The sequence below is a fragment of the Cladophialophora psammophila genome, assembly GCF_000585535.1.
Source record: "Cladophialophora psammophila CBS 110553 chromosome Unknown aczJe-supercont1.11, whole genome shotgun sequence".
NCBI classification, from domain to species: domain Eukaryota; kingdom Fungi; phylum Ascomycota; class Eurotiomycetes; order Chaetothyriales; family Herpotrichiellaceae; genus Cladophialophora; species Cladophialophora psammophila.
Window position 1 is genome coordinate 674,637 of NW_006912932.1, and position 21,433 is coordinate 696,069.

Genomic DNA, 21,433 nt, shown 5'->3' on the forward strand with positions numbered 1-21,433 from the left:
CGGTGAGTCTTCCGCCGCCCAATCATCATCATCCGTTGCCCCTGATTCCTCTACCCTTGTCTGCTATGTGTGCAACAAGGTCAACATCGTCCTTGGCCTCGGGCTACCAGTGTGTTCTGAAACCCTTCAGCCTCATCAGTCTCATAAATATTTCGCTGTCAGGCCATGGAGATGGATGAAGAAAGAGTCTAGATTATTCCCCTCATATTCCACCAATGAATCAATGACACAGATCTGACCGCCATGTTTTCTGGCTCCTTCATCTACTGTACGGTTGTCTTTTGATTGGTAAAGCCTGGGGACTCCCAATCGGTGGCGCCGTCGATTCAAGTTACGACGCGTGGGCCACCGGCCTTTCTGATGTTGGGCCTCTGATTCTACTCATCGGCGAACGAAGTACCAAACAATTATTGCGAGATGTTAGGGGCACCAGTGGAGCCTTCAGCCTTGCGGCCGCTCTCTTGGGACTCGTCTCCATCGTCACCAGTCTCTTCCGAATGTCGGGCTCTCATCGGATTTGCTCCTTCCTGGGATACGAGCAGGAATCCCGGAGTGTTGCCGCCTTGGAAATGTCTCGTGTTAATTGTGACGGCGTGAATCCAGAACCGGTCGACGGCTATCTGGTGCGAACAACTACTGCCACATCAGCTTTTCACGCTCGAGCGGTGGGGGTGTCTGTTGCAATCCACTGTCTCAGAAGACACCGTCAGAGATGTCACAGCCCGACTCCACTCCTGCCATGCTTACGAAGTTGCAAAGATTCGGCTGCAGGTTCCTGCAATTTGCGATCAAGAAAAGGATGGCATCAAGGACCAGTTGCTGGAAGTACTGGCGGCCGCACTGCAGGTCAATCTACTCGACCAAAAATCAGAGACTCAGAGGAATCGCCTTCAACATACACTGAATCCGCCAGCTGCGAATATATCAGGTCAACCAAGCAAAAATGCAGCAGGTGTGACGGTCTCCGTCAGCGGAGCAGGAAAGATCTCCTTCGTCATCACATTTGATGCGGTTTCTGAGTACTGCACGGCCAATGTCACATCGCGAAAGATATCGTTTCTTATCGGCTTGAGCTCGACGTTGACTATTCTGGCCTTGTATATGATCGAGGTAGGCTTCAGCCTGGCGTGGCGGCTTTCAACTGGCTGGATCCTAACGATTATAGGATATATCGGAATCGTCACCTTCGTCACTCTGGCTGCTCAAAATATCCACCATTGCAGTCACTCGATTCCGCTTCGGCCAAGAAGTGCGCCTCTTTCGCAGACGTGGAAGGATGGGCTTGTGATAGCTGCGCAGTCTGACAGCAGGTTGAGAGCAGATTTCCTTTCTGCTGTCAATGGTCGGAGACAGGCATTCGAAGCGGTTTGGCTGAAGCCTCTAACCAGCTGGGCTTGCATCAAAGCTGATGCGATTGGGATTTGCCTGACGTTGAGCTTCTTGTGTCATTACCTTGGACTTCGTTCGTCCAGCTGGTGGCTCGGTGTGTGCGAGCTTGTTATTTGCATCTCTGCCGCTTTCGCCCGTAGTCTTACCAAAAGTAGACCGGTGGAATTCCGCTCGGGGACAGGACAAGACCCTGAAGCAAGAATAGACTGGAGTTGTTGCAGCACCGGTCTGATTACCGTTCAAAACGCGACAGAGGTAAACTCTCGATCCCAACCCGTCCTCAGTGGTCTCGACTTGTGGGTATGTTCGCCAGACATGAGTGTATCAACTCCAGCCGCTGCCGAGAGCATTTCCTGGCATACAGCGGCGCTGTGCTTAAAGCATCAGCATCTAGTGGGGTGGATCTCGAAGATGACCGGAATGAGACTATGGGTCGGGAGAAGCGGGCAAAGCAGTGCTTCCCGTGCTGCCGTGATATATTCCACGTCCGGCATCCTGGTACAGCAAGGCCTGGCATCGACCGACGTAGGCATGTGCGTTGCATTCTCCTGCACAACGAACAGCCTCGCCGCTCCCACGGCGTGGCTCGCTCGCGCGATCATGAGACAACCGAGATGGAGAGTTGATCGCAAAGTCTTCACTGCGATCAATGAAACGATCGGCAACGTCCACGTCCCTTCGTTGAGCTCGACCATGACATGGTAGTCGATGAGCGAGCTGAGAAACGGACCCGAGGAAAACCAAGAGAACCTGCAAGGGGCCGTCATGTCTGGGGTTGCTGCTGCCAGCTATCAGCATCTAAATCTGTAATATAAACTCTATCAGCATCTATTTTGCCCATCCGGTGCAAACGTCTCAAATCACATCAGGATACCAGCACCTCGCTCCTTATGGACAACCTCACTCGCATGGTCTAAAATCCATCCTTGATCCCAACAGACTTTTCATGCGCCAATCTCTCATCGTTTATCCGGTGCCACCATCTGTGCGTTTCGTCCTGAATGGCTTCCGGTTTCTCGTCCCAGGGCTTCGGGCTCAGGATGAAATGCACGTTCTTCACCTGATCGTCGCGCCATATTGCATCATGGACTCCTTCCCATCTCAACGTCTTCAGAGCGTTGTAAATGTATGGCAGTCCGACCCAACGACCATAAAACCGGTCGCCGAGCAAGCTCTGATCGGCAAAGTCATAGCTGGAAGTCAAGTCGCCGTTTTTCATGGCATCCAGGATCTTGTTGTAGATGCCCTGGCTAGGATTGCATACGACTAGGCCGCCGTTGGGGGACCCTATCCCCGCGGTGGGAGGTGGCCCATGGATCTGGGCGTCGTCTGGTGTGTTGTGTTGGGAAGTGAACCCACAGTTCTCCGGTATCCAATGTTTCGGGTAATGTGGTTTGTTCAAGGGATTGCACGCGCAGGCATGACTGGCTGCGTATACCCTGTTTCCTTCGCCGTCCATCTCAGGCGGATCCAGCCCTAGCTCCATCAGTTCATCCATGTTCTTCAAAACCATCATGTCGCTGTCCAGCTGCACAACGCGGTCATACTCGGTCAGGCTGAAGGGAGTCAACTTGCTCCAACAGTCGTAGAAACGTGGATCGTTGGCATACTCCTTGGGGACTGAGGGGAGGAGGTAAGGGATAGGTTTCGCCGGGATGCCTCTGCTTTTGAGGGCTTCGAGGCCCTCGGAAGGGAATGTGTCTGTGTATAGTGCGACCAGAGGATATTTGGAGCCAACTTTCTTCAAGGAGTATTCGAGCGTGAGGAGGCCTGAGAGGTATTTGGTGTTTGTGATGAGGGTCGTCCACACTTTTCTAGGCGCATTTCCATTTATGTGGTTCTCCATCTCCGCTTTGGATGCGAGCTCGAACCTTTGCCCACTCAGACTAAACTGCCAGAATCTTTAAGCGCAGTGGAATCCGGGGGTATATACAAGTAGATGGCAGTACCTGAGCAAGAGGCCCAGTTACAGGAAGGGAGGGCCTACATGGTGGCGAGCTGTTGGCACCAGCAGCGCGGATCAAGTAGGGATGGATAGCATACCTAGGGCAGGCCAAAGCAGGCAAGCTTTTATCTAGCGGGCACTGAATTACTGGGTATTCTTTTGATGGCGAAATGGGAGCCACTCTCGCACTGTTTTTGCCTGCAGGCCAGATCCACTACATCATGCAGCCAGTCGGGGAGGCTAGATTGCCCCCGGCGATCGCAATGGAATCTTTCTCTCTCTCTCTCTCACACATTAGGATATTATGATCACCAACCACTCCTTGATTGTCAGGCCTGTTTTCGGGATCCAGGTAAGCTGAATCAGGCTTGATCGCTTTAATAATGGTTGCAACCGCGCGAGTGGCTCTCTCAAGTCGGTAGCCAGCGGTACCCGCCTGGACCAATTCCCAGCATGTCGGAAACCTTGGACAGGTAAGGAGGAACATCCTCTTCTCACGGCTCGTTGCTCTTTGCGCATGCTCACCATTGCCCAGGCCTCCAAATGATCACAAGGAAACCGTAGCTGGAGTTCTGCACCGTTCCAAGCAACACGCCAGACAGGACTCGCGAACAAAGTCCATCGCAAGCAACTACAAGGGCTTCGTGGCAGGCGTCTTCTCGGGCATAGCAAAACTCTCTGTCGGTCACCCTTTCGATACAATCAAGGTTCGCTTGCAGACCTCGCAGAAAGCGCAATTCAAAGGACCACTGGACTGCCTGTTGCAGACGCTGAGAAAAGAGGGGATAACTGGGGTCTACAAGGGTGCAACTCCGCCACTGCTAGGATGGATGGCCATGGACTCTGTCATGTTGGGAAGCTTGACAGTTTACCGGAGGCTGTTGCTTGAGAACATCTTTGCCAACCCGGCTTTCCGCCCCGGAAAGAGCGCTGCAGAGCTCGCCAACGAGAAATTACCTGCTTTTGGACATGGGATTGCAGGGACTATGGCGGGGTCTACCGTTTCGTTTATTGCTGCGCCGGTTGAACATGTCAAGGCAAGATTGCAGATTCAATACGCCGCCAAGAAGAAGGACAGGCTGTACAGTGGCCCTATAGACTGCACGAGAAAGATTCTTCGTTCCCACGGCATCTCTGGCTTGTATCACGGCCTCTTCTCAACGTTGATCTTCCGCTCGTTCTTCTTCTGCTGGTGGGGCAGCTACGACCTCATGACGACCTGGTTCAAGAAACACACCTCTCTTTCCACTCCCGCGATCAATTTCTGGGCAGGCGGGATGTCGGCACAAGTCTTCTGGCTGACCTCTTACCCTTCGGATGTGGTCAAGCAGCGCATAATGACGGATCCGTTGGGCGGCAGTTTGAATGACGGCACTCCTCGCTTTAGACACTGGAAGGATGCCGCCATTGCTGTGTATAGAGAGTCTGGATGGAGAGGGTACTGGAGGGGCTTTGTGCCCTGCTTTCTCAGAGCATTCCCTGCGAATGCGATGGCATTAGTAGCCTTTGAAGGTGTAATGAGAGCGCTTCCTGATTGATTAAGTCTACTTTTGATACCCAGGAGTTTTTGGTTTAGAATTCAACTGTATGAGTGACTGGTATTCTCTATCCCGAGTCCAATTCACCCTATAAAAAGTTTCCTCTAGTCTCATGGTCCTTTTCGACGTGAATACATCCGAGGCGGATATTCTCATCACCATCTCCTCTGCATCCACAGCCTCGCGCTAATGGCTCTTGGCAAGGCCCTATAAAATCCTTCACCTAGCTACGAACTCCCTCCCATAAACTGTTTGATCCTCATCATGGCTACTTTCATCATTAGTGAGCCTCCTCAGGCAGTCCTGCACACATTGCTCAATGCAGATGGGTCAGCAACATACAGCGCGCCACATAAGAGCTACAAAGTCGTCGCTGGGGTCAATTACCCAGTCGAAGTCCCGTACCGATCTGATGAGATGCCTGAGTCGACCTTGATTGAGGTCAATCTCAGGCCACACAATGGTGTCGGAATGGTCAAGGAGCGACATGTCGAAGAGCTCATCAAACGAACGCTTCAAGCCATTGTGCTTGGCGAGGAGACTCCACGAACCATGTTGCAGGTCACTCTCCAAGTCGTGTCTGTCGAGAGTGACGAGAGCCTACCCGGTGGAGTCAAAGGGGGCGGGCAAGGTGAGACTTATCTCGACTTGCTTACTTCAGCACTCAATGCTGCTATTCTCGGTTGCTTAGATGCAGCGGTGCAGATGAGGACATTGGCTGCTGCAGCACTCGTAGGCATCAGCAGTGGGAATGGCGCGGTTGTCACCAACCCAGGGGTTTTGCAACGAAAGAATTGCGCTAGCTTGCATATGTTTGCCTTCAGCAAAGATGGCAGAACGTTGTTGATGGAGAGTGAAGGCAAGTTCAGCATGGAGAGTTGGCAACAAGCAGCACATGCTGCTCGCTTAGCAGTCCTTGGTCACTCCGTTGTCACCGACGCCCGCACCGTCACCGGCACCAGTACCAATGCAAGCGATGTCAATAAACATTCAAACGGAGATGTTGCCATGAATGGAACAGACGCTACGACTGGAAACAACTCGGTTATCTGTGTGCTGGATGTGATAAGAAAAGCTATGGAAGCCCGGGTGATTAAGGACGAAAGCTGGCGACAGGATTGAAGATGTTACAAGTTTTGCCAGTGTGTGAATGCTGAAACAGTCACCGAGTGGGCGGCTGACCGACGCTAAACAGTGGTGAGGTGCAAGAAGTGGGGGGGTTGAGAAACAGCCTCGCCGGCACGCAAAAGCCTGTGTGCGGCAGACTTCCAGGCTAGTGAGCTATGGCTTTGGTGGTTCAGGGGGCCGATAGTTGATGTGCTAGGTGCCACTATTGGGGATCTAGGCGCTGCAACAGGGGGCGCCTTTGGGGGGTGATCAACGCCCACAGTACCCAGTAGATCCCCACGTGCCTCCCAGCAACGAGGCCCCAAGCCAGACCGGACAGACCTGGATTCCTGGGTGGTTCTCATGCATGTGCAAGTGCTACAAATACTCCTGCACAACACCGAACATCAACCACCAACTACTACCTCTACGACAACCCCATTGACCAAGGCCCTCTTTTGCTTGACGACTTCACGACCTTGAGCACTTTGTATAATCAGTCCGACCTCGGCTGGTCCAGAGGATTTGATCAATTCCAGGCACCACCCTGCACCTGCACGTCTTCTACGAGCACAAAGCATTGATTCCCCATCACACCCGCTAACTCCGAGCCTCCGGATTACTGATTTGGTGATATTTGCGCGCGCGCCTTGATTCGTATCTCGAGAAGGTTCTAGGCAAGTCCCTCAACCAGTGGCCGCCAGTGGCTCGTCTGTGCTGTCAAAGGCTTCGGCGCTCTGACTATTCCGAAGATTGGCCCGCTTGCGAGCCGTGTTCGGATTTTGCCCCTCGCAACCCTCGGCATCACTCATCCATCACCACCACACCACACTTGACCTCCAGATCGTTCAACTGTCCAGCAGATCCACTCCCGCCGGCTCGGTTTGTGCCTCGTTCGCCCTGCAGCTCCTGTTTTAGGCCTGCTTCTTTCCAACATGACCGCATCTCCCACAGTCAGTAACCTCGACATCCACGCACACGCCCACTCCACCTTATCCTCGCCCACTACCTCCGAAGCCACTAGTATCAGCACCTTTTCTCCACCAACTCCTGGCCTTGATAATCCTGACCTCCTGCTCCCTGATGGCATGGCTAATTCTACCTCCAAAAAGTCGGTTGGGGAATCCATCCTGCGTCAATATGCCGAATATCTAGATCCCATTGACGCCAATGGCCAAACACATGCAGTGCGCAACTTGGCTCACCCAGAGCCCGATCTCGTGAGCGAGAAATCCCACAGCGGCGACAGCGCGGCTCCCAGCGATCCTCTGAAGACCTCATATATTGCCCATCATCCTACCGTTCCCGTCCCAAAGCCTCTTCTGCTGCCGAAATCTCTGCTCGCCCACCGCAAAAACCCAAAGTCAATAGATATACCGAGACAAACCATCATGAAGGCTATGGTGTCGCGGCGGCCTAGTGCGGGCCCTAACACGGCGCCATTGACACTGAATGCTCTCAAGACAGCCATCAACGAAGTCGACTCGGATCAGCAAGGAGGCTGCGCTGCGTCACCATCCCTAACGGCCACCTTTGCTGGTCTCCAGGCCGGCGCTCTGTCAGCCTATTCGCCCACGTCGACGAGTTTTCTTCGCTCGCCGTGTTTTTTCCATCAGCGGTTTGACGGGGTTGTGGACATTCAGAAAGTCTTGGATGAGATTGCGGATGACGACTACTCGCATTCGAGACTGATGCAAACTGCAACGGGTGTAAGAGAGGTTTCCAAACAGCTTCAGCGCAAACCGCTGAAGCGAGCCGTACGCAACGTTATGATCGTGACTAAGGCTCGCGATAACAACCTCGTTTATTTGACGCGTGAGCTTGCAGAATGGCTGCTCTCCACGCCTCGGTACGGGAGCGAGCTTGGGGTGAATGTCTATGTGGATGCCAAGCTCCGCCATTCGAAACGCTTCGATGCCGCTGGATTGTTGGCAAAGGAACCTCGGTTCAGCAAGATGTTGAAGTATTGGACTCCGGACTTGTGCTGGTCATCGCCGGAGAAATTCGACCTGGTTCTCACAATGGGAGGTGATGGCACCGTGTTGTTTACCTCGTGGCTGTTTCAGCGCGTGGTGCCACCCGTGCTTTCCTTTTCGTTGGGAAGCTTAGGTTTCTTGACGAATTTTGAGTTCGACAAATACAAAGAACACCTTGATCGGGTCATGGGCGACGCTGGAATGCGAGTCAACCTTCGCATGCGATTTACCTGCACTGTCTGGAGAGCTGATCGATCCCCCGGAGCGGTGAAAGGCGCTGCGGAGGAGGGTGAGCAGTTCGAAGTTTTAAACGAACTTGTCATTGACCGTGGTCCTTCGGCCTATGTGTCCAACTTAGAGCTTTACGGTGACGATGAGCTCCTGACCATTGTGCAGGCTGACGGGTGTATCTTTTCCACGCCGACAGGATCCACGGCTTACTCCCTGTCAGCTGGAGGTTCTCTGATACACCCATCTATTCCTGCCATCTTGTTGACGCCCATTTGTCCACACACTCTCTCTTTCCGTCCGATGGTGCTGTCGGACACTCTTGCATTGCGAATAGCAGTGCCTCACAAGTCCCGGTCGTCAGCATATTGCTCCTTTGATGGAAAGGGACGGATTGAGTTGAGGCAAGGGGATTATGTGACCCTGGAAGCGTCGCAATATCCCCTCCCTACCGTTATGACCGGCACAAATGAATGGGTGGAAAGCGTACAAAGGGCTTTGAGATGGAATGTCAGAGGAGCAGTCCAAAAAGGATGGGACAACGGGGATGATGAGGACGGTGTTCATGTTGAGGAGAAATGGGACATTGACATCGACTCTAATCCCTGCGGAGGGACGGACAGCGGCATCGGTCCCAGTGAGGATGGGGACCAGGCAGCAAGCCCCATGAGGCGGCAGCTGAGCATGTTGAATATGTGAGGAGGCTTGCCCGGAGATGGGTCGCGTATCCCATAAATGGGTTTCGTCGCGACCATACGACATTTGTAACGACATTGGGATTTGTCGCAGTGGCAATTTTGAATACGGATGGGGCTGCTGGGGCTCAATCTGGTAAGATCTGTCCAATCTCAGTTCAGCCTTACGCAGCCTTGCGCACACCACCTGGCTTCCACTATGCTTCCTTCCACCGATATCAAAGAAGACCAGTCTTCAGAGCACGGGACTGACATTTCCAGCCAGCTCGACTTGGCGACTTGTGTCAATGTCTACATAGATAGTGGGCTTAGTGCCGTTTTTTTGCGCTCTAGAGGGTGCGACAGAAAGCTGGCTGCAAAACAACAACAAAGTCTTCGACAATTTTTTCACTCACTTCCTTTCTTCTTCGTCTCCGCTCATCTTTTCAACTGATCGCGTTTGTTAAACAGCACCATCACAGCTCTTCCAAACCTCTAGTCCTGTCTTGCGACCGTCAGATACGGACCCCGACAATACGGCAACAACTTCTCCGATCCCAACACCTTCTCCGACTCTCAAGACGTCGGCGCCCTTCAGAATGTCTTCTCCAAGCCAGTCCGCAGGTGAGCTGAAACCCAGAGATGATCGCGGCGCCCACTTTCAACCCGTCCAAACTCAGAGATGAGCGAGGCGCCCACTTTCAACCCGTCCAACATCAGAGATGATCGAGGCGCCCATTTTCAATCCACTGAGCTTTCTCTCTAACATCAACCGTAGATGCGCGGCGTAATCCTCCCTCCTCACCGTCTGAGCAGCATCAGCGTCATCACAGCTTGTCTCAGATCCCTCCAAGCCAATCCGCAGGTGAGTCCAAATTCAGAGATGATCGAGGCGCCCAATTTCAAACCACCCAGATTTCTCTAACATCAACCCTTTCTAGGTCCACGGCCTGATCCTGCCTCTTCCCCTGAGCAGCGACCGCGTCGTCACAGTTTCTCCCAGTTCCTCTTGCGTGGTGACCCTGGCTTTAGCACTGGCCTGTCCAGCCCTTCTTCTGGCTCAGACCCCGGTCCCCAGACAACTTTGAATGAACTCATCAACGACTCTGCCTCTGCATTTGCTCCTACCTCTACATCTGACAACTCAAACCTGTCCACAGCAACAACCCTCGTTGAGACGCCTGTTGATCTTCGTCGTGTGCACGCAGCCACAGACTTGGCTTCCTTACTTGCCTATCCCCAGGTCACAGACGCTCGCGACACTGACACTGATGCTCCTGTCATCGATCACAACTCTGCAACCATCCGATCACTGGACGATTCACTTGAGCCTGAACGCGCTGAACGCCAAGCTGCAACCCAAGCAAACAATCAAGTCAACGGCACTTCACTCTTTTGGTTTGATGAGCCAAGCTGGAGCTTTCACAACATCCCGGGTCAGACAGTAAATTCTGCACACGACCTTCCAAATTCGCTCCCAGCTCAAACTCATCCAAATTCATTGACGACTCCAAATCATCAAAGTTCATCATCTCGAGTTCGTCCAAATTCATCATCCTCTCAAGAAAATCAAGCAAACAACCAGGTCACTGGCGCATCTTCCCTCTGGTCTGATGAGTCAAGCTGGAGTTTTGGCAACATCCCTGGTCCGACTGTAAATTCTGCACATGACCTGCCAAATTCGCTCCCAACACGAACACGTCCAAATTCTCTGACCACTCCAAGTCATTCAAGTTCACCATTACAAGTTCATTCAGACTCATCATCCACTCCAGACAGTCCAAGCTCGCCAATCACCAATGGCTATCTGAGCTCACCGTCGACTCAAGATCTTCAAGTTCATTCAGACTCATCACCCACTCCAGGCAGTCCAAGCTCGCCAATCACGAATGGCTATCTGAGCTCACTGTCTACTCAAGATCTTCCAAACTCGGTGTTGACTCAAGAGCGTGCAACCTCACCAAGCACACCAACTGTCGATCCTCGTCGCCGCGTCAATCCACTGTTCCCTCGCCCTGATCAGGTGACAGGCACGAGTCAGGTGTCACAACCAAGTGACGTCATCATGACTCGTCGCCTCCGTCAACCAGAACCAGTCCGTCGCGCCTTCACGACACCCATCCCAGCCAACCATGATGGGGGTCGTCGGTCTGGCTCACTGCGGCCCCTGGCCAGGGACCAGGCCGAGGCCGATGCCACGACCGTTGCCTCTGAGGAGGCTGAAGACGACGACGGGGCTTCGGCCCAGGGGGATTGGCAAGCCCCTGAAGACTATTTGTCTTCAGGTGGCGAGGAGGAGGAGGACGACGACGACGAGGGCGGGCGCGTCAATCTTGATGAGATTGACGCCCCGGTTGCGGAACAGCTCCGCGCCGGGCTCGCTCACTTGAGCGAGGTCCGTGTCGAGATCGACGTCCTCGACGGCGATCTCCCTATCGGCGCCGCCAGGGGCAACCACGCGGCCGTCCGTGCCCGCACGGATCTCGTTCTTGCAGAGGGCGAGATCCGGGGTGCGATCGGTTCGCTGTGGAGGTCGCTCCTGGAGGCGAGGGAGATCGCCGTCGATGCCGAAGCCGGCATTCGGCGGCTCCAAGACGAGGTCGCCCGCCTCGCAACCGACGTCCTCGAGTCCCGACTCGAAGCCGCTCTCGCAAGGGAGCGTGCAGTCTCCAGTGAGGCTCTCCTTGAGAGGGCTCAGTTGGAGATCGCCGCCCTGCGCGAGAGACTTCGAGAGCGGGAGCTCTGAGGCGGTTGTAAGTGCGACGGCCTCGCTCTTGTGAGTGCGTCTTTTCTCTCGGGGTTTTTTTGGTGGGCGGTCCTGCGGACAGAGGGGGAGGGGGGAGGGGGGTGTGGTGGTGGTGGTGGTGGTGGTGGGTTTTCTGCTTGGGTTTGTGCTGGGTTCGTTCTGTGCTGGGCTCGCCTGTGCCCTTCGGGGCTTGAGCGACGAGAAAAGTTTTCCTTTTTTTTTTATGTTCTGAGCACTTCTGTGCTTGTGTGCCTTTCGGGGCTTAACAGAAACCCCCAAAAAATGTTTGAGTACAAATCTCCTTCCACTCCATTGCCTTCCTCTCTTGTGTGTTGGTTCCTCGTCTACCCGCCAAACTCAACCATCGGTGCCTACATGAGTACCCCGGAGTGATCCAGTCCCAATCAATATAGACTATAACGACGTTCACAGCCCACTCTATAACATCTCCCTCCGTCGATGATAAGTACTGGGACGCCTCCAGCGCTACCGTTTTCAATACATAATAGCGAAGGCAGATCGAACCAAGAACGCGGAAGACGTCATTGTGAATGAAGTGCTCTGCGACTATACTCGCTTCATGATCGATGGGTATCACCGGCATGTTGCGCGCGACGTGTGACACTAGCGATGTGAAGGCCAGAGGGCAAGACTCCGGATCGCATCTCAAAGGAGTGGTGGATGAGTGCCCGTTACTACATGAATCTCGAAGAGAGACAAGTTCTCAAATGCTGTCGATATCACGGAGAGAAGAATGAATAGGGAGCGAGGGGGCCATTTAATGAGAGGCGAGGCTGTCCACATGCGCTGACCAAGTGATTGGCTGCTGGGGCAAGGCTGCCAAGTGCCTCTTCTGCGTTGAATTTCTTCCGCCACTCGAGGGAACGAGCCGATACACTACGCAAGACTACGACAACATCACTTCAAATCAACATTTATCTCAAAACAGGTCAAAATGGCCGAAGGTATCGACAGAAATGCAGATGGTGAGTTCAGCTTCCCTCAGTGACCTGTGCGATCGATCTAGCAACTGACAAGAGAGAATTAGAGCGGATGGAGTTTTCGACTTCGAAAGAAGTCACGGTCGCGCCAACCTTTGAGGATATGCACCTCAAGGAGAACCTCCTCCGTGGAATCTACGCGTATGGCTACGAATCACCCTCAGCCGTTCAATCACGCGCCATTGTGCAAATCTGCAAAGGAAGAGACACGATTGCGCAGGCGCAATCAGGCACTGGCAAAACCGCGACCTTTGCGATCAGCATTCTTCAAATCATCGAAACATCCGTCCGTGAGACACAAGGTACGAATAGGCACCAATCAAACACGACTTGACTAATGAAGTCTAGCCCTAGTTCTGTCCCCAACCCGCGAACTGGCGACCCAAATTCAAAGCGTCATCATGGCCCTCGGAGACTACATGAACGTGCAATGTCATGCCTGTATTGGAGGCACAAACGTCGGTGAAGACATCAGAAAACTCGACTACGGGCAACATGTTGTGTCGGGTACACCTGGGCGAGTGGCAGACATGATTCGAAGACGGAATCTCCGCACACGACACATCAAGATGCTGGTGCTGGACGAAGCAGACGAACTCCTCAACCGCGGCTTCAGAGAACAGATTTATGACGTCTATCGATATCTCCCCCCCGCCACACAGGTCGTAGTGGTCTCTGCCACCCTTCCCTACGACGTGCTGGACATGACCACGAAATTCATGACCGACCCCGTCCGCATCCTGGTTAAGCGTGATGAGCTCACCCTCGAAGGCCTCAAGCAATATTTCATTGCTGTTGAAAAAGAAGAGTGGAAATTTGACACACTGTGCGATCTCTACGACACTCTCACAATCACTCAGGCGGTCATCTTCTGCAACACCCGCCGCAAGGTCGACTGGCTGACCGACAAGATGCGCGAGGCGAATTTTACAGTGAGCAGCATGCACGGCGAAATGCCACAAAAGGAACGCGACAGCATCATGTCCGACTTCAGGCAGGGCAACAGCCGAGTCCTCATTAGTACTGACGTCTGGGCTCGCGGCATCGACGTCCAACAGGTCAGTCTGGTCATCAACTACGACCTGCCCAGCAACCGAGAGAATTACATCCACAGAATCGGGCGCAGCGGAAGGTTCGGCCGCAAGGGCGTGGCGATCAACTTCGTCACCAGCGAGGACGTCCGCATCCTACGGGATATCGAGCTCTACTACTCGACGCAGATTGACGAGATGCCCATGAACGTCGCCGACTTGTTGACTTAGGAGCGCTTGTTGTTGTCCTCCCGCATGGCTTGCTGCAGAAGCAAGAACTCCCAAACCAGACCGACCCTATGGCGGCTTGCGTCTCTGGCTGAATGCATCTCGCACTGCTGCGATGACCCCGCCCACGTGGCACCATTGCATAGAACGCCCATCAAAATTCACGGCACGTCTACCACCATAATTCGCCTCGTTGACAGTCTCCATATCTCGACTTATCTCATCAGCAAATCTTATTCCATAGGGAAGGATGTAATCAGCTGGGGCCGGGATCTGCATCATGCAGAAGAAGACTCTCCGTCTGATCTGAAGCACAGCTCAATATATTGCGACAGCAGCAGCCATTGTGGCCAAGGGCTGGGGGTCTGGTTCTGAGTCCTCGCGAACGAGCTGCGACTTGAGCTTTGCCAAAGCGAATGAATGAGGGGCAGGCAGCTGCTTCCTTGTTTCTTTCAATTTCTTTAATTCCAGGTATCGGCTATTAGGTACATCGAGGATGGAAATGGGCTGGAGCTCCAAAGGTCGGTGTTTTTCTCCTGCTACCACCAGCAGAGAGTATCAGCTAAGACTGTCACAGAATGTTTCAATATCCTTATCGGCAACGATAAAAACTCTGTAACTCCAATTCAATCGTCGCAATGATCGTTATCGAATGCGTTCAGACCTTCCAGGTATTTCCCGATCCCCGTCACCTTAGCTGGGGCCATGCGTTCATCCACAACCCCTTGTACCTACTAATTCTAGTTGTCAAATGCTGAAAGCACGTCCCTCTTGGCCTCCTGAAACTCCCTCAGGATAGTCTCTCGTCTTGCCTCCGATCTCACTTTGACCTCCAGAGCGTAGGGCTTCGCGCACACAAGGAATCCTTCACTGTATGCCGTGGTCGGATCGGTGTCGGGAAGAATTGGCTTTCCATCCTTATCCTTCCCTGGCGCAAACTCAAATGCCCATAACAGCTTTGCAATCCCGAGGAACAAGTTCCTCTCTGCGAGATGGATACCGGGACACAGACGCCTTCCGGAACCGTAGCCATAATGGTCCCTGTCGTCTGGATTGGTGGATTGAGCCAGTTCGGAGGCCAGTGCGGTGACGCCCTTGTAATGGTCTGGATCAAATGTGTCGGGGTCTGGGAATCTCTTCTCGTCGTGGTGCATGCCCCATGCGTTGATGAAGATGACGGAGCCCTTGGGAATTTTGTACCCATCAATCCAGTCATCTACAGCATCAAACCGGTCAGTAACTGGCAATGATGTCGTGTTTGCGAGGTTCTCCTACCTTCATAAACAGCATGTGGGAATGCCAATGGGACCACCGGTCTGGATTTATCGTCAGCATCCAGCAGCTACAGGGGAAAGGAGCTTGCAACTGCAATCTAGGGTTTGGGGACATCTCACCTCCACCTCATCGTTTCCTTCACCGTTGCCGCCACATATGGCAATTGTGCATAGTCAGCCCATACGGGAGACCGGTCTTCGCCCATGACACTGTCGATTTCTCGCTGTGCTTTCCTCATGACCTCGGGCCACTTGGTGAAGGCCTGGATGGCCGCGATAACGATGCTCGAAGAGGTATCACTCGCTCCTTCCATCATTGTGCCGCCCAAGAAATAGAGTTGGTGCCGAGTCAATTCGAGCTTCTCTTTTTGATCGAGGACCCGGTCCATGAATGAGTACTTGCTGCCTACTGCTTCCCTGCGCTTCTCGAGACCGGTCAACATGTCGTTGTATAGGTCATTCATCGCCTTGCCGACGTCTTTGGCTCGTGAACGCCAGTTCCCGAACAGCCATTCAGGAACGTAGTGGAGAAAGGGGAAGATGTCGACAGGAGGAGTGTTGCCCGGTTCCATGACCACAGACCAATTCTCCATCAAGTCGTAGAGGCGTTTCATGTGAGGGGTGTCCACTGTCGGAGACCTGACGCCCCAGATGGTGGCGCATGCAATGCTGTTGGTGTATCGCTTTGGGTGGTCCATGTGCTGATCCGGTCGCTCGAGGAAATCTTTGAGAAGCTGACTTGCCTCGGCTTGCTGCAAGGGCAAATGGTCCTTCATGACGATTGATTCCATAAAGTGCTGGTGAATCACTTTTCTGTACCGTTGCCAGACTTTTCCATAGTGCGCGATGAGGACGTGGTCACCCCCCGTGATCAGATTGTGCGAGACGTAGCTGTGGGGTCGGTCGCTGTAGATGTTCGACTTCTTGTCGATCAGGTGTTTGACGAGGTGGCGAGAAGTGAGAACTATGGCGGTTGCAGGGCCGAGCTTGAGGGAGAAGATGCCGCCATATTTCTGTTTGATGGTGTAAGATCAGCAGTCTTGGATGGGGATCAACGACAAGTGGTGTGTACCTTGGACCATTCTGTGAACGTTAAGTAGGACCCTTTGGTTGGGATCTGATGGATGTTTCCGATCACGGGTGCTGTGGGCGGGCCTATATACGGATGCCGGGTCCATGAGTACACGATTTGCAACACGGTGGGATTGCGACAGATTCTTGTTCCACATACCGGGGGGGAGACCTTTCTCGCGCCGTCCCACGAAGAGAAACGCATATAGCAGAAGGGCGACGAGCAGCCCGCCGACGGCAGGGAGGAGGATTCCCAACGCCATGGTAAGAATTGGGGTGGGTAAGGATGGGTTGGGAGCAGGCGATTCAAGCCGCGAACCGTAAAATGTCGGTGAAGTTGGATCGTATCACAAGAGGACGGTGGTTGACTTCTGAACGGAGGAGGGTTCTTTCTTCAACGACGGTGATGCCCTCGGACTTTCGAAACCGCTCTCGCCTGAGAGACGAATGAATCAGGGAATCCTGGACTTGATATACACTTTGTCACCCTCTCTCAGAGCAGCACTTTCAACGAACCAGGATGGAGGATCTGCGATGGTTCCCAGGCTTGGGGGGGTAATTCCTCTTCCATCACCCCCTGTGTCTTGTATGTATTGGCTACTCTGGCTACTCCGTGCAAGCTGCTTCCCCACAAATTTCATCCCGCCCCCCCCACAGCCGGGCAGGTCGAGGCCTCCGCCATTTTCTAGGTCCCACCGCCAAAGTTTACACCTTGCCCTTGCCCTTCTGCGAACCAGAGCCAAGGACCGTTCATGCGCTAGGTCGAATCATGTGTCGCTCTTTGTCGCAGACCGACCAGATGAAGATCTACATTTCCGGCGGAATAACCCCCCCACGGATGCTGGGCTGGATTGGCAGCGGGGTAGGTGCATGAAGCATGAAGCCTCTCGGCTACGCCTCAGTGCCCGAGGCTTCAATGACGTGCCCATGCCTACTGGGTAGAATTCACCCTCTCCGTACCCTTGTGCCCCCCGGTAGGTTGGGTTCTTTTTATAACTGGGTGCCGCAAGGCTGAACCACAGCCTGATGACGATGCGGAGAAACATACATCTCCGCTGGTCTGATGGACCTCGGACCTGAACCCCTCATCGACTCCAGCATAAAAAGTCAAAGGAGGCCTATATATGGACAAACGTCCATCCACGGGAGTGGTTGATTTTCCACACCGAACAATCTCCAGCCCGCAAGTTTTGAAAATTTCAAAGCTCAGCGACAATGGCTCAGCTTCAAGGTAAAGTCATCGCCATCACCGGTGCAGCATCGGGGATTGGCGCGGCCACGGCACTAGAATGCGCCGCTAGAGGAGCCTCACTGTCGTTGTGCGACATCAACGAGGACGCGTTGAAAAAGGTCGTCGACGAGATCAAGGCTAAGGGGACCAAAGTAACGGGCAGACGCGTCGACGTCTCCGACTCGGACCAAGTCGATGCCTGGATTGCCGACACGGTCAAGGAGTTTGGCAAGTTGGACGGTGCGGCAAATATCGCGGGCGTCGAGACAAAGCCGGGCGGCAAGGTCTTTGCGAACATCGTCGACATTACAAACGACCACTGGGACTTTATCATGAAGATCAACCTGACCGGCCTCTTTTACTGCCTTCGCGCCGAACTCCGGGCCATGGAGCGCGGGGCTTCGATCCTCAATGTGGCGAGTTTGGCCGGTGTCATGGGCCGTCCTGGCATTGCCGCCTACTCAACCAGCAAGCACGGAGTCGTTGGCCTGACGAGAACGGCAGCCAAGGAAGTCGGCGAGCGCGGAATCAGAGTCAACGCTCTTGCTCCGTAAGTGATTTCCCCCCCCCCCCCTATCTCGCTCAACCAAGTTCCTACCATGTTCAGCTCCGTGGGCTGACTGTTGTATTTTTCCAAAAGTGGCCCTATAGAGACACCAATGCTGAACAGGCTGCTATCTGATGGTGGCACGGCGGAGCGACCAGTCACAAGCACGTACAAGACGTTGCCTCTTCAACGATTGGGTACGGCACAAGACATGGCAAAGACGATCTGTTTTGTCCTGAGCGATGACTCGAGCTACACCACGGGAGCTACATTCTCTGCAGATGGCGGTGTCGCCTGCTAAATAGAAAAAGAAAAGACTATTTGACTCTCTCTCTCTCTCTCTCCCTCTCTCTCTCTCCCTCTCTCTCTCTCTCCCTCTCTCTCTCTCTCCCTCTCTCTCTCTCCCTCTCTCTCTCTCTACCCTATCAGCCCTGAGTCCCTGCAGTAGTAGTAGTCTATATCTCTCTCCAGCACTGCCCTACCCCTGCGCCTCGAGAAGAGCGCCTCCGTTCGCAGGGACGTTGTTCCCATTGATCCACCTGCTCTCGTCGCTGGCAAGAAAGGCCACAATGCCCGCGATATCGTCGACCTCGCCCATCCTCTTCGCTGCCGTGTTCCTGCTCGCAAGGCCCGCGATGAAGTCGTCCGGAAGCAAGCCCTGCTCGAGGGGCACCTTCAGCAGGTCGGTCATGACGGGGCCCGCCGACACCGAGTTGACGGTGATGCCGTGGGGGGCGGAGAAAATCAGGGCGAGGCTGCGCGTGAAGCTGTCCAATGCGGCCTTGGACGCGCCGTAGCACACCGCCGGGTCCGCATTCGGCGTCCTGGACGCGGAGCTGCCGATCATGATCACGCGGCCGCCTCGGGGAATGTACGGAAGCGCGGAAAGGAAGAGCTGCACGGGCGCCCACGCGTTGCCGGTCATCAGGTTGTCGAAGAGTTCCTTGGTCGCGCTGGCGATTGGGGCCACGATGCTGGGGTTGAGATACGCCGCATTGCACACGACCACGTCGATGCGTGCAGTCGAGAGGTCCTGCAGCACCCTGGGCACCAGGTCGGAGGCAAAGGTCGGGGACAGCACGTCCGCCTGTATCGCCGTGGCTGTTGTGTTGGAGTTGACTTTGCGGATTTCTGCCAGCGTTTCCTCCGCCGCGGCAGTGTTCCCGTTGTACGTGATGGCGATCTTGGAAATCCCCTTGGCGGCGAAATGGATCGCGATGCCACGGCCTATGCCGCGTGACCCGCCCGTCACGAGGGCCACTTTGCCGTCCAGAGGTGCAGGGATTGTCTTTGTCGACATATGTGGATGCGGTGGATGGGGGGATCAAGAGAAGAGTAGAGCTTGTTCAAGATCCGTGTCGTCAAGGAGATGAGGGAGTTTCGTCAATCCAATGTTGGTAGAGCCGAATGTTTTCAAATATGGGTCTCGATCCTTGCTGGACTTGCTCGGTACCCGCAAGTAGAGGAGCCGCCATCCGTCCCAGACTGATAGCTTCCACGGTCATTTATACTCGAGGGCTTATGCATGAGGACGGCAGAGCTGATGACCGTTGTCCGTCCCATTTGTGATGGAGAATTTGATCAAAGCGAAGGGCGTAATGCGGCTAAGATGCGTTGCCTTGGTAGAAACCAATCCCATGGAGCTGAACCCCTCAACGGTTTCTTTGTAAAAGTGGCATGAGCAAAGCGCAAGAACAGCAATGGGAATGTCAATAGTTGTTTGCCAGCCAGAGATGATTGCGCTTTGAACTGATTGATCGTTGGATGACCGTACCCACTTGACAAGAATGGGAGACAAGACATCCAGCCATCCGACCTGGAAGTCTAACCGGTCTGGGCTGGATCGGGGTCCGTTCTTGGGTTATCAAAAATCACTGCTCACCTTAGAGAAGACTCGAAAATGTTACATTTTCCTGCGACTTCGAATCTCCGAGGCTCATAACGGAAATGCTTGGTCGTATCCTGATTCGCCCTGTCCACGGACTCCAGCAATTGGTCATGATTCATGCGGAAAATCATTCCTCTGCAGTTTTGGTGGCTGTGTTTGAGCTCAGTATCAGCCTGGCTCAGCACTTGACGTGGGAGCAATACATGTCGGATTTGACGTCAGTCTTGAGCTCCTTGTTGTAGAGCCTTGCTCCCAAGGCTGACAGCCGTTGGGTGGGGTTGCCGGATACGCTTAGATATTGTCAATTGACTCCGCTTGACTTCCCCACTCCGCAGTGACGGGGGGTGAGGACAGTGAGGGGTATTGAAACTTGCCGCGAGAGCACCAGGCTCGAGACAGCAAGATATAACGACATCAGCTTATCTGCATGACTTGGACACAGCTGCGGCTCGAAAGCCTCCTCCAGGACCCTCTTCTGATAGCGTCGTCGTCCTCGGCAACATGAACCGTACCTGCACTCGCCTTCTCCTCCATTACAAGCCTCCTTCTGCGCTTCTGAAAGTCCCCATCCGTCGTTGCTACCACCCGGAACCACGATCGTTCCAGAACAGCGCCCACGGCACGCACCGTTTTATCTATAGGTGGACTATTCAGGCGGTTGGCACTCCTTTTGCCATAGCTTACCTCTGTGGGAAGATCTCGGGGCGAAGTGATGGCGAGAGCAGCTTCAAGCTCGAACTCCCCGACATTGATTCGGCACTGTTGACCGAGCCAATTCGGGTGAAGAGCCAGGTCTGGGGACATATGCGGGTGAACTGATGGATCGGCTTTTGGACATGCGGATTGTGCGTCGAGAGAGACAGACCAAGTCTGATCCCTGGAAGTCAACCCCAAGTATCTCTATGCCCTCAGGGATAGTTGGGTGCTGTACCGGGTACTCTCGGTATCTTATTATAACCTGCCTATGGCACTTGCTTCATTGCGGGTGATTTCCGGCCGTGGAACCGAGATTAAGTGTTGATGACTTTGACATCGGACTGGCGGTCATTGTCGTCCGTATTCGATATCTCGTACTCGGTATGTATTCACGATTCGAATTCTTTGAATCGAAGACAAATTTGAGGCAATCCCCATTCCCCCATTGCGTGGTCCTGCCGTGTTACCAGAGCGACACTTCAACATACTATTATCTACGGAGCCTTGCCGACAGTGATGACCAAAGCAAGCGCCCCCGAAACGTGGGGCCCGAGTCCCTCTACTCCGGTCGTAGCGTATCCCCATAATACGAAGCCGGACAAGAGACCCGATGTTTACTTTTGGGCATCGCTGGGAGACCCTCCGTAGCCTGACTAGGGAACTAAATCAGGCGGCATTTTCAGCGGGCGAGGCAGAGAGGCAGCGAGGCAGCCTCTGGCGAGGTTCTAAAGGCTGCGGGCTTACGTGATGTCGCATTTGGTGGCATCGCTTGGCGCTATTATTTAATCTCGACCGACTTCGCCCTCGAATTGCAGACACCACAACCTATGCCACGTAAGCACACAGGCTCGCTACTATGGCGA

At 53.9% G+C, this 21,433-nt stretch overlaps 11 protein-coding genes across 11 annotated transcripts; 8 read left to right on the top strand and 3 right to left on the bottom strand.

Moving 5' to 3' along the window:
- Window positions 1-497: 497 nt before the first annotated feature.
- A1O5_07461 (uncharacterized protein) lies at window positions 498-2,094 on the top strand (the record flags this gene model as incomplete). The annotated part of the gene is made up of 2 exons (XM_007748050.1): window positions 498-623; window positions 649-2,094. The coding sequence occupies 2 exons, from the start codon at window positions 498-500 to the stop codon at window positions 2,092-2,094; spliced, it is 1,572 nt and encodes a 523-aa protein (XP_007746240.1).
- Window positions 2,095-2,302: 208 nt separating this feature from the next.
- Window positions 2,303-3,235, bottom strand: A1O5_07462 (uncharacterized protein; the record flags this gene model as incomplete). The annotated part of the gene is made up of 1 exon (XM_007748051.1): window positions 2,303-3,235. One exon carries the CDS (start codon window positions 3,233-3,235, stop codon window positions 2,303-2,305), a length of 933 nt encoding a protein of 310 aa, XP_007746241.1.
- Window positions 3,236-3,787: 552 nt separating this feature from the next.
- On the top strand, window positions 3,788-4,872 carry A1O5_07463 (uncharacterized protein; the record flags this gene model as incomplete). Its single annotated transcript, XM_007748052.1, has 2 exons — window positions 3,788-3,807; window positions 3,870-4,872. 2 exons carry the CDS (start codon window positions 3,788-3,790, stop codon window positions 4,870-4,872), a joined length of 1,023 nt encoding a protein of 340 aa, XP_007746242.1.
- A 264-nt stretch (window positions 4,873-5,136) lies between these two features.
- Window positions 5,137-5,994, top strand: A1O5_07464 (uncharacterized protein; the record flags this gene model as incomplete). Its single annotated transcript, XM_007748053.1, has 1 exon — window positions 5,137-5,994. One exon carries the CDS (start codon window positions 5,137-5,139, stop codon window positions 5,992-5,994), a length of 858 nt encoding a protein of 285 aa, XP_007746243.1.
- A 920-nt stretch (window positions 5,995-6,914) lies between these two features.
- Window positions 6,915-8,882, top strand: A1O5_07465 (NAD+ kinase; the record flags this gene model as incomplete). Its single annotated transcript, XM_007748054.1, has 1 exon — window positions 6,915-8,882. One exon carries the CDS (start codon window positions 6,915-6,917, stop codon window positions 8,880-8,882), a length of 1,968 nt encoding a protein of 655 aa, XP_007746244.1.
- Window positions 8,883-10,922: 2,040 nt separating this feature from the next.
- A1O5_07466 (uncharacterized protein) lies at window positions 10,923-11,603 on the top strand (the record flags this gene model as incomplete). Its single annotated transcript, XM_007748055.1, has 1 exon — window positions 10,923-11,603. The coding sequence occupies one exon, from the start codon at window positions 10,923-10,925 to the stop codon at window positions 11,601-11,603; it is 681 nt and encodes a 226-aa protein (XP_007746245.1).
- Window positions 11,604-12,558: 955 nt separating this feature from the next.
- Window positions 12,559-13,866, top strand: A1O5_07467 (ATP-dependent RNA helicase fal1; the record flags this gene model as incomplete). The annotated part of the gene is made up of 3 exons (XM_007748056.1): window positions 12,559-12,589; window positions 12,652-12,906; window positions 12,953-13,866. 3 exons carry the CDS (start codon window positions 12,559-12,561, stop codon window positions 13,864-13,866), a joined length of 1,200 nt encoding a protein of 399 aa, XP_007746246.1.
- A 737-nt stretch (window positions 13,867-14,603) lies between these two features.
- A1O5_07468 (uncharacterized protein) lies at window positions 14,604-16,471 on the bottom strand (the record flags this gene model as incomplete). Its single annotated transcript, XM_007748057.1, has 5 exons — window positions 14,604-15,079; window positions 15,139-15,179; window positions 15,258-16,150; window positions 16,210-16,292; window positions 16,369-16,471. 5 exons carry the CDS (start codon window positions 16,469-16,471, stop codon window positions 14,604-14,606), a joined length of 1,596 nt encoding a protein of 531 aa, XP_007746247.1.
- Window positions 16,472-17,423: 952 nt separating this feature from the next.
- On the top strand, window positions 17,424-18,287 carry A1O5_07469 (uncharacterized protein; the record flags this gene model as incomplete). The annotated part of the gene is made up of 2 exons (XM_007748058.1): window positions 17,424-17,989; window positions 18,080-18,287. The coding sequence occupies 2 exons, from the start codon at window positions 17,424-17,426 to the stop codon at window positions 18,285-18,287; spliced, it is 774 nt and encodes a 257-aa protein (XP_007746248.1).
- A 177-nt stretch (window positions 18,288-18,464) lies between these two features.
- Window positions 18,465-19,286, bottom strand: A1O5_07470 (uncharacterized protein; the record flags this gene model as incomplete). The annotated part of the gene is made up of 1 exon (XM_007748059.1): window positions 18,465-19,286. One exon carries the CDS (start codon window positions 19,284-19,286, stop codon window positions 18,465-18,467), a length of 822 nt encoding a protein of 273 aa, XP_007746249.1.
- A 1,089-nt stretch (window positions 19,287-20,375) lies between these two features.
- On the top strand, window positions 20,376-20,693 carry A1O5_07471 (uncharacterized protein; the record flags this gene model as incomplete). The annotated part of the gene is made up of 1 exon (XM_007748060.1): window positions 20,376-20,693. One exon carries the CDS (start codon window positions 20,376-20,378, stop codon window positions 20,691-20,693), a length of 318 nt encoding a protein of 105 aa, XP_007746250.1.
- Window positions 20,694-21,433: the final 740 nt, after the last annotated feature.